Source organism: Protomyctophum parallelum, assembly GCF_964188405.1.
Source record: "Protomyctophum parallelum genome assembly, chromosome: 19".
Lineage (NCBI taxonomy): Eukaryota > Metazoa > Chordata > Actinopteri > Myctophiformes > Myctophidae > Protomyctophum > Protomyctophum parallelum.
Genome location: NC_139717.1, coordinates 2,476,783 through 2,488,928, shown reverse-complemented (window position 1 = coordinate 2,488,928; position 12,146 = coordinate 2,476,783). Strand labels below are relative to the sequence as shown.

Genomic DNA, 12,146 nt, shown 5'->3' with positions numbered 1-12,146 from the left:
ACCCTCGTCCTACGGCGGTGATGAGAGGAGGGGAGGAGGGGGAGGGGGGGGGGGGGGGGTACCACAACCAGTGCATCCGTCACCCCCTTGTTAGCATCTTGGCTTGCACACACACACACGCAAGCACTCACACACACGCACACAGACAGACACACACACGCTGTGCTGTGCTGTCCAGGCAGCTTGCTGGGCCAGATGGCCTCTTAGTGCGGAGGGGAATAAGAAGCAACAGGGTGACCCCCCCCCCCCCCCCCCCCCCCCTCAGGGTGGGTTGGCTTGATTCATGAACCCATGACCTCCCCCCCTCCGACCCCCCCCCCCCCCGACCCCCTCCGACCCCCCCCCCCCCCCCCCCCCCCCCGACTCTCTCTGGAGGGCACGTGCACAGATTAGGGATGGACACGGATGTCACAGTATGTGTGTGACTCGAGGGTTGTGCGATTGTTGTGAGAAAGAATGTAGAAGAATTGTTATTTTGATCAACGGTTTGCCTGTTATCTCTCCTATAATGTCTCCTATATCTCCTAATGTCTCCTATAATATCAACACAGCATGGATGGAATTGTGGACCATATTCTTATCCAACGATAACAAAATATCCTTTAGTTTTGAGTCTGAGAGGCTAAAGGCTCATACGTAGTCTGGATCTACGGTGGTGAGGTGACCACCGAACTACAACATGACGTCACTGAGGTGACCACCGAACTACAACATGACGTCACTGAGGTGACCACCGAACTACAACATGACGTCACTGAGGTGACCACCGAACTACAACATGACGTCACTGAGGTGACCACCGAACTACAACATGACGTCACTGAGGTGACCACCGAACTACAACATGACGTCACTGAGGTGACCACCGAACTACAACATGACGTCACTGAGGTGACCACCGGACTACAACATGACGTCACTGAGGTGACCACCGGACTACAACATGACGTCACTGAGGTGACCACCGAACTACAACATGACGTCACTGAGGTGACCACTGAACTACAACATGACGTCACTGAGGTGACCACTGAACTACAACATGACGTCACTGAGGTGACCACCGAACTACAACATGACGTCACTGAGGTGACCACCGAACTACAACATGACGTCACTGAGGTGACCACCGAACTACAACATGACGTCACTGAGGTGACCACCGAACTACAACATGACGTCACTGAGGTGACCACCGAACTACAACATGACGTCACTGAGGTGACCACGAACTACAACATGACGTCACTGAGGTGACCACCGAACTACAACATGACGTCACTGAGGTGACCACACGAACTACAACATGACGTCACTGAGGTGACCACACCGAACTTACAACATGACGTCACTGAGGTGACCACCGAACTACAACATGACGTCACTGAGGTGACCACCGAACTACAACATGACGTCACTGAGGTGACCACCGAACTACAACATGACGTCACTGAGGTGACCACCGAACTACAACATGACGTCACTGAGCCGCGGTGAAGAGCAAACCACCGCCACCGCCCCTCAGCCCTTCTCTCTGTTTGTACTCACCACCGCTCAACGTTATTTCAGCTCCGGTGGTCACCTCACCACCGGAGCGGTGGTCACCTCACGACCGAGTGGCGCGCTATGAGCTTGTCGGTCTGCTATTTTGAAAAATCGAAGAACCACATAGCTTTTTCAGAAAACTGTCAGGATGTGGAAGACATTTTTTAGAATCTGATCTCAGGTCAGAATGGGTTAATGGTACACCTCAGTAATGGCTGCGCCCAGGCAACCTCTGTGTGTCTATAGGAGGTACACCTCAGTAATGGCTGCGCCCAGGAAACCCTCTGTGTGTCTATAGGAGGTACACCTCAGTAATAATATGCTTATTGTGGGCAGTGGAGGTTTTGACATGACTTTCATCCCAAGAACGTGAAGTAGCAGCGATAGCTTGTTAGCCCGTTAGCGGCAAACATCGGATGATACATACTGCAGCTACGCTTGACACAGTCATTGTAGCATGTTTCGTTCATTTATGGTAATTACCGGTATTTAAACTGCAGCTCACATACCAGCCAATGAGAGCGATGCTTGGACCATGCTCTCTTATCGCCCATTCGAATCACCTGCAGCTTCCTGTGTGTGTGTGTGTGTGTGTGTGTGTGTGTGTGTGTGTGTGTGTGGTGTGTGTGTGTGTGCATGCGTGCGCATGTGCGTGTGTGTGTGTGCGTTCAAGAGGAGACCATAAGATGGGGAGCAGGTGGAAAATGAGAAGTATGGAAACAGGCCAGATTGATCACAGCAGCAGTGTGTGTGTGTGTGTGTGTGTGTGTGTGTGTGTGTGTGTGTGTGTGTGTGTGTGTGTGTGTGTGTGTGTGTGTGTGTGTGTGTGTGTGTGTGTGTGTGCGTGCATGCGTGCGTGCGTGCGTGCGTGCGTGTGTGCGTGTGTGCGTGCGTGTGTGTGTGTGTGTGTGTGTGTATTTTCTTTGTCCTGTCTTTCTGTGGCATCCTGATGGATGAGCTGAGAATGTACCAGCACATTTACTGTATGTGCACTAAGGCTGTACCCTAGACCTTATTTTAGGACTCGAACTTCGGCAGAAATTTTCGAGTGAACATTCGGACCATTTGTTTCTAATTAATTAAAAAAATAAACGTCTCGATCAGAGCGTCTGAGTTTCTGTAGCAGTTTTCGGAGGGTGGGGGAGCAGTCGGTTTGGGGGGGTTCCCGACGGCTGTGCGTCGCTTCCTCCTCTGACAGAGGGGAAGCGAGTAAGCGACGCCGTCAGAAGCCCCCTCGCTCAGGAAGGCCCCCTCACTCTCAGACACACAACGTGTTGCGACAATAACATACAGCCTACCGGTATGTAAGAGGAATATAAACACAAGACCGTGGCGCTAAACTTCATATTTACCCTGCTCTAATGCAACAAAAGTGTGTTCTTCCACACTCACAAGAAGTGGGCACAGGGAAAAAGCAGATCTTCCGTGACCGTTTTGCTTAACAATGCTAATTTTGCTATCATGCTAGAGAGCGTAATGCTAATATATTATGGCTGCTAGTAAGAAAAGCGATCATGCTGCGTGTGTGTTTGTGTGTGTGTGTGTGTGTGTGAGAGAGAGAGAGAGAGAGAGAGAGAGAGAGAGAGAGAGAGAGAGAGAGAGAGAGAGAGAGAGAGAGAGAGAGAGACGCGTCAGTCTCCAATCACCAAATGAACGTGCACAGCAGAACAATAAGGGGAGATTTCTTTAAAAAATCGTAACTTCTGACAGGAATGCAGTAGAAACTTACTTTTTTTTTTACATGTTCATATCGCATTCTCGCCGAGATATATTTTCAAGTTAATAAAAAATAAAAAATAATAATAATATATATATTTTTTAAAAAAAAAAAAAAAAACGAATGGTTCAAGCCCATTAATTAAGATTCGAGTGCCAACCCTAACGAGCGAACATTCGAACCTTGAATGTTTGGGGACAGCCTTAATGTGCACACACACACACACACACACACACACACACACACACACACACACACACACACACACACACACACACACACACACACACACCATTGCATGCACTCAGTTTTGATGTACTGTTCTCGAGGCACATTGAAGACTACACACACTACACTTGGCCTTTAACAGTGAGTGTGAACACACGTGCGCGTCTTGGCCTTTAACAGTGAGTGTGAACACACGTGCGCGTCTTGGCCTTTAACAGTGAGTGTGAGCACACGTGCGCGTCGTGGCTTTTAACAGTGAGTGTGAACACACGTGCGCGTCATGGCTTTTAACAGTGAGTGTGAACACACGTGCGCGTCGTGGCTTTTAACAGTGAGTGTGAACACACGTGCGCGTCATGGCTTTTAACAGTGAGTGTGAACACACGTGCGCGCCGTGTCTGTCTATCCGATATACCAATAATCTGCCTGGTGGTGACCTCAGAGGTGACCTCAGAGGTGACCTCAGAGGTGACCGGGCTGGACAAAGCCTTCTGTGTTAGTGGAGCTTTAACAGCTGTCAGCCTTATATCTGACAGGTTCTGTGTAGAACCTTATATCACCCAGGCCATCTGCACTGAGGACCAGGTCCACTCGTGTCTGAGATCTTTACACTTTGCTTAGATAATGTTCAGAGTTTGATTTGTAAAAAGAAAAGAACCAGTTTTTCGACCGCCGTTCGAGATCATGGATTTCACAATAACACGCCAGACTTCCCGGTCCTTCATTGCCATCCCCAGTTCCTGCTTTACTGATGCATGTGTCCCCTATATAGAGCGTCGCAGTCCCGCCCCCTCGAGAGAGACCCGGAAAAGAAATCGCCGTTAATTTTCCTCATAGGCATTTCTTAAAGTATTTATTTAAAGACGGTTACGGACAAAGACAACTCGGATCATGACCAAATCATGACAATGAACACAATGTTTTGGGGCCGATCAAATCATTAGAAAGAAGAAAATAAAGGCAGGAGACATAACACTATTTGTTTCTTATAAATTATTTGATCGACCCAAAACATTGTGTTCATTGTCATGATTTGTCACGATCCGAGTTGGCTTTGTCCGCGGCGTAACCGTCTTTAAATAAATACTTTAAGAAAAGCCTATGAGGGAAAATGCATTGGGATTAATTTCCTGGGCCACTCGTTCTTCTGAAAGGGGGAGGGACTGCGACGCTCTATAGCGATGACATCAGAGGGAACGACAGTTTTCTACCTCTGGTCTGCTTTGAGGCAGGACTCCAGAGAAGAAGGGAAGATATAACCTCATTGTCAGCTCTGTCTGTAGCAGTCTGTCTGTAGCAGTCTGTCTGTAGCAGTCTGTCTGTAGCAGTCTGTCTGTAGCAGTCTGTCTGTAGCAGTCTGTCTGTAGCAGTCTGTCTGTCTGTAGCAGTCTGTCTGTAGCAGTCTGTCTGTCTGTAGCAGTCTGTCTGTAGCAGTCTGTCTGTAGCAGTCTGTCTGTAGCAGTGTCTGTAGCAGTCTGTCTGTAGCAGTCTGTCTGTAGCAGTCTGTCTGTCTGTCTGTCTGTCTGTAGCAGTCTGTCTGTCTGTAGCAGTCTGTCTGTCTGTCTGTAGCAGTCTGTCTGTAGCAGTCTGTCTGTAGCAGTCTGTCTGTAGCAGTCTGTCTGTAGCAGTCTGTCTGTAGCAGTCTGTCTGTAGCAGTCTGTCTGTCTGTAGCAGTCTGTCTGTCTGTAGCAGTCTGTCTGTAGCAGTCTGTCTGTAGCAGTCTGTCTGTAGCAGTCTGTCTGTAGCAGTCTGTCTGTAGCAGTCTGTCTGTCTGTAGCAGTCTGTCTGTCTGTAGCAGTCTGTCTGTAGCAGTCTGTCTGTAGCAGTCTGTCTGTAGCAGTCTGTCTGTAGCAGTCTGTCTGTAGCAGTCTGTCTGTCTGTAGCAGTCTGTCTGTAGCAGTCTGTCTGTAGCAGTCTGTCTGTCTGTAGCAGTCTGTCTGTCTGTAGCAGTCTGTCTGTAGCAGTCTGTCTGTAGCAGTCTGTCTGTCTGTAGCAGTCTGTCTGTAGCAGTCTGTCTGTAGCAGTCTGTCTGTAGCAGTCTGTCTGTAGCAGTCTGTCTGTAGCAGTCTGTCTGTAGCAGTCTGTCTGTCTGTAGCAGTCTGTCTGTAGCAGTCTGTCTGTAGCAGTCTGTCTGTAGCAGTCTGTCTGTCTGTAGCAGTCTGTCTGTAGCAGTCTGTCTGTAGCAGTCTGTCTGTCTGTAGCAGTCTGTCTGTCTGTAGCAGTCTGTCTGTCTGTAGCAGTCTGTCTGTAGCAGTCTGTCTGTAGCAGTCTGTCTGTAGCAGTCTGTCTGTAGCAGTCTGTCTGTAGCAGTCTGTCTGTAGCAGTCTGTCTGTCTGTAGCAGTCTGTCTGTAGCAGTCTGTCTGTAGCAGTCTGTCTGTCTGTAGCAGTCTGTCTGTAGCAGTCTGTCTGTAGCAGTCTGTCTGTAGCAGTCTGTCTGTAGCAGTCTGTCTGTAGCAGTCTGTCTGTAGCAGTCTGTCTGTCTGTAGCAGTCTGTCTGTCTGTAGCAGTCTGTCTGTAGCAGTCTGTCTGTAGCAGTCTGTCTGTAGCAGTCTGTCTGTAGCAGTCTGTCTGTAGCAGTCTGTCTGTAGCAGTCTGTCTGTCTGTAGCAGTCTGTCTGTAGCAGTCTGTCTGTCTGTAGCAGTCTGTCTGTCTGTAGCAGTCTGTCTGTAGCAGTCTGTCTGTCTGTAGCAGTCTGTCTGTAGCAGTCTGTCTGTAGCAGTCTGTCTGTCTGTAGCAGTCTGTCTGTCTGTAGCAGTCTGTCTGTAGCAGTCTGTCTGTCTGTAGCAGTCTGTCTGTAGCAGTCTGTCTGTAGCAGTCTGTCTGTAGCAGTCTGTCTGTAGCAGTCTGTCTGTAGCAGTCTGTCTGTAGCAGTCTGTCTGTCTGTAGCAGTCTGTCTGTAGCAGTCTGTCTGTAGCAGTCTGTCTGTAGCAGTCTGTCTGTAGCAGTCTGTCTGTCTGTAGCAGTCTGTCTGTAGCAGTCTGTCTGTAGCAGTCTGTCTGTCTGTCTGTAGCAGTCTGTCTGTCTGTAGCAGTCTGTCTGTAGCAGTCTGTCTGTAGCAGTCTGTCTGTAGCAGTCTGTCTGTAGCAGTCTGTCTGTAGCAGTCTGTCTGTCTGTAGCAGTCTGTCTGTAGCAGTCTGTCTGTAGCAGTCTGTCTGTAGCAGTCTGTCTGTCTGTAGCAGTCTGTCTGTAGCAGTCTGTCTGTAGCAGTCTGTCTGTCTGTAGCAGTCTGTCTGTAGCAGTCTGTCTGTAGCAGTCTGTCTGTAGCAGTCTGTCTGTAGCAGTCTGTCTGTAGCAGTCTGTCTGTAGCAGTCTGTCTGTCTGTAGCAGTCTGTCTGTAGCAGTCTGTCTGTAGCAGTCTGTCTGTCTGTAGCAGTCTGTCTGTAGCAGTCTGTCTGTAGCAGTCTGTCTGTAGCAGTCTGTCTGTAGCAGTCTGTCTGTAGCAGTCTGTCTGTAGCAGTCTGTCTGTCTGTAGCAGTCTGTCTGTAGCAGTCTGTCTGTAGCAGTCTGTCTGTAGCAGTCTGTCTGTAGCAGTCTGTCTGTAGCAGTCTGTCTGTCTGTAGCAGTCTGTCTGTAGCAGTCTGTCTGTAGCAGTCTGTCTGTAGCAGTCTGTCTGTAGCAGTCTGTCTGTAGCAGTCTGTCTGTAGCAGTCTGTCTGTAGCAGTCTGTCTGTCTGTAGCAGTCTGTCTGTCTGTAGCAGTCTGTCTGTAGCAGTCTGTCTGTAGCAGTCTGTCTGTAGCAGTCTGTCTGTAGCAGTCTGTCTGTAGCAGTCTGTCTGTCTGTAGCAGTCTGTCTGTAGCAGTCTGTCTGTCTGTAGCAGTCTGTCTGTAGCAGTCTGTCTGTAGCAGTCTGTCTGTCTGTAGCAGTCTGTCTGTCTGTAGCAGTCTGTCTGTAGCAGTCTGTCTGTAGCAGTCTGTCTGTCTGTAGCAGTCTGTCTGTAGCAGTCTGTCTGTAGCAGTCTGTCTGTCTGTAGCAGTCTGTCTGTAGCAGTCTGTCTGTCTGTAGCAGTCTGTCTGTAGCAGTCTGTCTGTAGCAGTCTGTCTGTCTGTAGCAGTCTGTCTGTCTGTAGCAGTCTGTCTGTCTGTAGCAGTCTGTCTGTCTGTAGCAGTCTGTCTGTAGCAGTCTGTCTGTAGCAGTCTGTCTGTAGCAGTCTGTCTGTAGCAGTCTGTCTGTAGCAGTCTGTCTGTCTGTAGCAGTCTGTCTGTAGCAGTCTGTCTGTCTGTAGCAGTCTGTCTGTAGCAGTCTGTCTGTAGCAGTCTGTCTGTAGCAGTGTCTGTAGCAGTCTGTCTGTAGCAGTCTGTCTGTAGCAGTCTGTCTGTCTGTCTGTCTGTCTGTAGCAGTCTGTCTGTCTGTAGCAGTCTGTCTGTCTGTAGCAGTCTGTCTGTCTGTAGCAGTCTGTCTGTCTGTAGCAGTCTGTCTGTAGCAGTCTGTCTGTAGCAGTCTGTCTGTAGCAGTCTGTCTGTAGCAGTCTGTCTGTAGCAGTCTGTCTGTAGCAGTCTGTCTGTCTGTAGCAGTCTGTCTGTCTGTAGCAGTCTGTCTGTAGCAGTCTGTCTGTAGCAGTCTGTCTGTAGCAGTCTGTCTGTAGCAGTCTGTCTGTAGCAGTCTGTCTGTAGCAGTCTGTCTGTCTGTAGCAGTCTGTCTGTCTGTAGCAGTCTGTAGCAGTCTGTCTGTAGCAGTCTGTCTGTAGCAGTCTGTCTGTCTGTAGCAGTCTGTCTGTAGCAGTCTGTCTGTAGCAGTCTGTCTGTAGCAGTCTGTCTGTCTGTAGCAGTCTGTCTGTAGCAGTCTGTCTGTAGCAGTCTGTCTGTAGCAGTCTGTCTGTAGCAGTCTGTCTGTCTGTAGCAGTCTGTCTGTCTGTAGCAGTCTGTCTGTAGCAGTCTGTCTGTCTGTAGCAGTCTGTCTGTAGCAGTCTGTCTGTCTGTAGCAGTCTGTCTGTAGCAGTCTGTCTGTAGCAGTCTGTCTGTAGCAGTCTGTCTGTAGCAGTCTGTCTGTAGCAGTCTGTCTGTAGCAGTCTGTCTGTCTGTAGCAGTCTGTCTGTAGCAGTCTGTCTGTAGCAGTCTGTCTGTAGCAGTCTGTCTGTCTGTAGCAGTCTGTCTGTCTGTAGCAGTCTGTCTGTAGCAGTCTGTCTGTCTGTAGCAGTCTGTCTGTCTGTAGCAGTCTGTCTGTAGCAGTCTGTCTGTCTGTAGCAGTCTGTCTGTAGCAGTCTGTCTGTCTGTAGCAGTCTGTCTGTAGCAGTCTGTCTGTAGCAGTCTGTCTGTAGCTCTGTCTGTAGCAGTCTGTCTGTAGCAGTCTGTCTGTAGCAGTCTGTCTGTAGCAGTCTGTCTGTAGCAGTCTGTCTGTCTGTAGCAGTCTGTCTGTAGCAGTCTGTCTGTAGCAGTCTGTCTGTAGCAGTCTGTCTGTAGCAGTCTGTCTGTAGCAGTCTGTCTGTCTGTAGCAGTCTGTCTGTAGCAGTCTGTCTGTAGCGGTCTGTCTGTAGCAGTCTGTCTGTCTGTAGCAGTCTGTCTGTAGCGGTCTGTCTGTAGCAGTCTGTCTGTCTGTAGCAGTCTGTCTGTAGCAGTCTGTCTGTAGCAGTCTGTCTGTAGCAGTCTGTCTGTAGCAGTCTGTCTGTAGCAGTCTGTCTGTAGCAGTGCAGGCCGACATGCAAACTGTGTCCTTCTGGATGGGACTATAGTGAAGAAACACACGGGGAAGGTGGCCGTATATTAGTCAGACCAGTGTTTGAGTCCAGTGGAAACCTCGTATGAATCTGATCTCAGGTCAGAATAGGTTAGATGGGGGTGGCTCTTCCAAGAGAGAGACGTTGCGCTCTCATTAGAAGGCGGGTGTGAACACACGTCCGTCCACGCCTGGCCTTTGACATCTAGTCCGCACTTCCGCATTCCACACAGAACGCAGAACACAACGCACGCACGCACGCACGCACACACACAGACACACACACACACACACACACACACACACACACACACACACACACACACACACACACACACACACACACACACACACACACACACGTTGATTTTGGTACTATATACTATATACTATACCATTAAGAAAGTGACAAGTGACAATGTCGTTTCATTCAGCGTCAGCGGTTTGTCTCATTTCAAGTAAGATTAAAAAAGATAATCCCTAGAGCGGGATTATCAAAAACAACGGAACGAACGTCTGTCCTTATGGTGAGAGTTCTGAATGACTTTAGGCTTTAGGCCGAGGATTAATTAAGCTTCGTTCCCACGAGGGTTTGAATGATGACATAACCGTAGAGTCAATGGCATCTCTAATGATGACATAACCGTAGAGTCAATGACATCATCTCTAATGATGACATAACCGTAGAGTCAATGGCATCTCTAATGATGACATAACCGTAGAGTCAATGACATCATCTCTAATGATGACATAACCGTAGAGTCAATGGCATCTCTAATGATGACATAACCGTAGAGTCAATGACATCATCTCTAATGATGACATAACCGTAGAGTCAATGGCATCTCTAATGATGACATAACCGTAGAGTCAATGGCATCTCTAATGATGACATAACCGTAGAGTCAATGACATCATCTCTAATGATGACATAACCGTAGAGTCAATGGCATCTCTAATGATGACATAACCGTAGAGTCAATGGCATCATCTCTAATGATGACATAACCGTAGAGTCAATGGCATCATCTCTAATGATGACATAACCGTAGAGTCAATGGCATCTCTAATGATGACATAACCGTAGAGTCAATGGCATCTCTAATGATGACATAACCGTAGAGTCAATGGCATCTCTAATGATGACATAACCGTAGAGTCAATGACATCTCTAATGATGACATAACCGTAGAGTCAATGGCATCTCTAATGATGACATAACCGTAGAGTCAATGGCATCTCTAATGATGACATAACCGTAGAGTCAATGGCATCATCTCTAATGATGACATAACCGTAGAGTCAATGGCATCTCTAATGATGACATAACCGTAGAGTCAATGGCATCATGCTCTAATGATGACATAACCGTAGAGTCAATGACATCATGCTCTAATGATGACATAACCGTAGAGTCAATGGCATCTCTAATGATGACATAACCGTAGGGTCAATGGCATCATCTCTAATGATGACATAACCGTAGAGTCAATGGCATCTCTAATGATGACATAACCGTAGAGTCAATGGCATCTCTAATGATGACATAACCGTAGAGTCAATGGCATCTCTAATGATGACATAACCGTAGAGTCAATGGCATCTCTAATGATGACATAACCGTAGAGTCAATGGCATCTCTAATGATGACATAACCGTAGAGTCAATGGCATCTCTAATGATGACATAACCGTAGAGTCAATGACATCATGCTCTAATGATGACATAACCGTAGAGTCAATGGCATCATCTCTAATGATGACATAACCGTAGAGTCAATGGCATCATGCTCTAATGATGACATAACCGTAGAGTCAATGGCATCTCTAATGATGACATAACCGTAGAGTCAATGACATCATGCTCTAATGATGACATAACCGTAGAGTCAATGGCATCATCTCTAATGATGACATAACCGTAGAGTCAATGGCATCTCTAATGATGACATAACCGTAGAGTCAATGGCATCTCTAATGATGACATAACCGTAGAGTCAATGGCATCTCTAATGATGACATAACCGTAGAGTCAATGGCATCATCTCTAATGATGACATAACCGTAGAGTCAATGGCATCTCTAATGATGACATAACCGTAGAGTCAATGGCATCTCTAATGATGACATAACCGTAGAGTCAATGGCATCATGCTCTAATGATGACATAACCGTAGAGTCAATGGCATCTCTAATGATGACATAACCGTAGAGTCAATGGCATCTCTAATGATGACATAACCGTAGAGTCAATGGCATCATGCTCTAATGATGACATAACCGTAGAGTCAATGGCATCTCTAATGATGACATAACCGTAGAGTCAATGGCATCATGCTCTAATGATGACATAACCGTAGAGTCAATGGCATCATCTCTAATGATGACATAACCGTAGAGTCAATGGCATCATGCTCTAATGATGACATAACCGTAGAGTCAATGGCATCTCTAATGATGACATAACCGTAGAGTCAATGGCATTGTACACTCTCAGAGTTAAATGAACACTATTTGACCATGTACAACAGTGACTATTACTGCTATTCTTGTGTTTATTTTATATATACTTTGTTCCCTCTTTCTCCTCACAGTGCCAGCTCTCCCAGGCTCTGAATGGTGTTTCTCCTGTTCTTTCTCCTCACAGTGCCAGCTCTCCCAGGCTCTGAATGGTGTTTCCGACAAAGCCAAGGACGCCAAGGAGTTCCTGGTCCAACTGAAGAACATGCTGCAGCAGATACAGGTAACACACTGACTCCTGACCTCGGAGACATTCATGGTTCAACAACCAGCCATTCTGTTGAGAGAGAGAGAGAGATGTCACAAGCAGCAAGTCTGGCGTTACCAGACTGTTGCCTCTCTCAATCTCCAAATGCTTCCGTCATACAATCTGGAGCAATGGAAGCTCTGATCATGAGTAAAATATAAATGCTTCCGTCGTACAGTCTGGAGACAACGGAAGCTCTGATCATGAGTAAACTATAAATGCTTCCGTCGTACAGTCTGG

General features: G+C 47.6%; 1 protein-coding gene across 1 annotated transcript in view; it reads left to right on the top strand.

Annotated features, from left to right (window-relative positions):
• The window catches only part of trim67 (tripartite motif containing 67), a gene marked incomplete at both ends in the record, with an annotated part of 103,522 nt that overhangs the window by 47,263 nt on the left and 44,113 nt on the right, over positions 1-12,146 (top strand). The window contains one exon of the mRNA XM_083791025.1: positions 11,787-11,882. Within this exon, the coding sequence (XP_083647151.1) occupies positions 11,787-11,882 (96 nt within the window). The remainder of the gene's footprint in view (positions 1-11,786; positions 11,883-12,146) is intronic.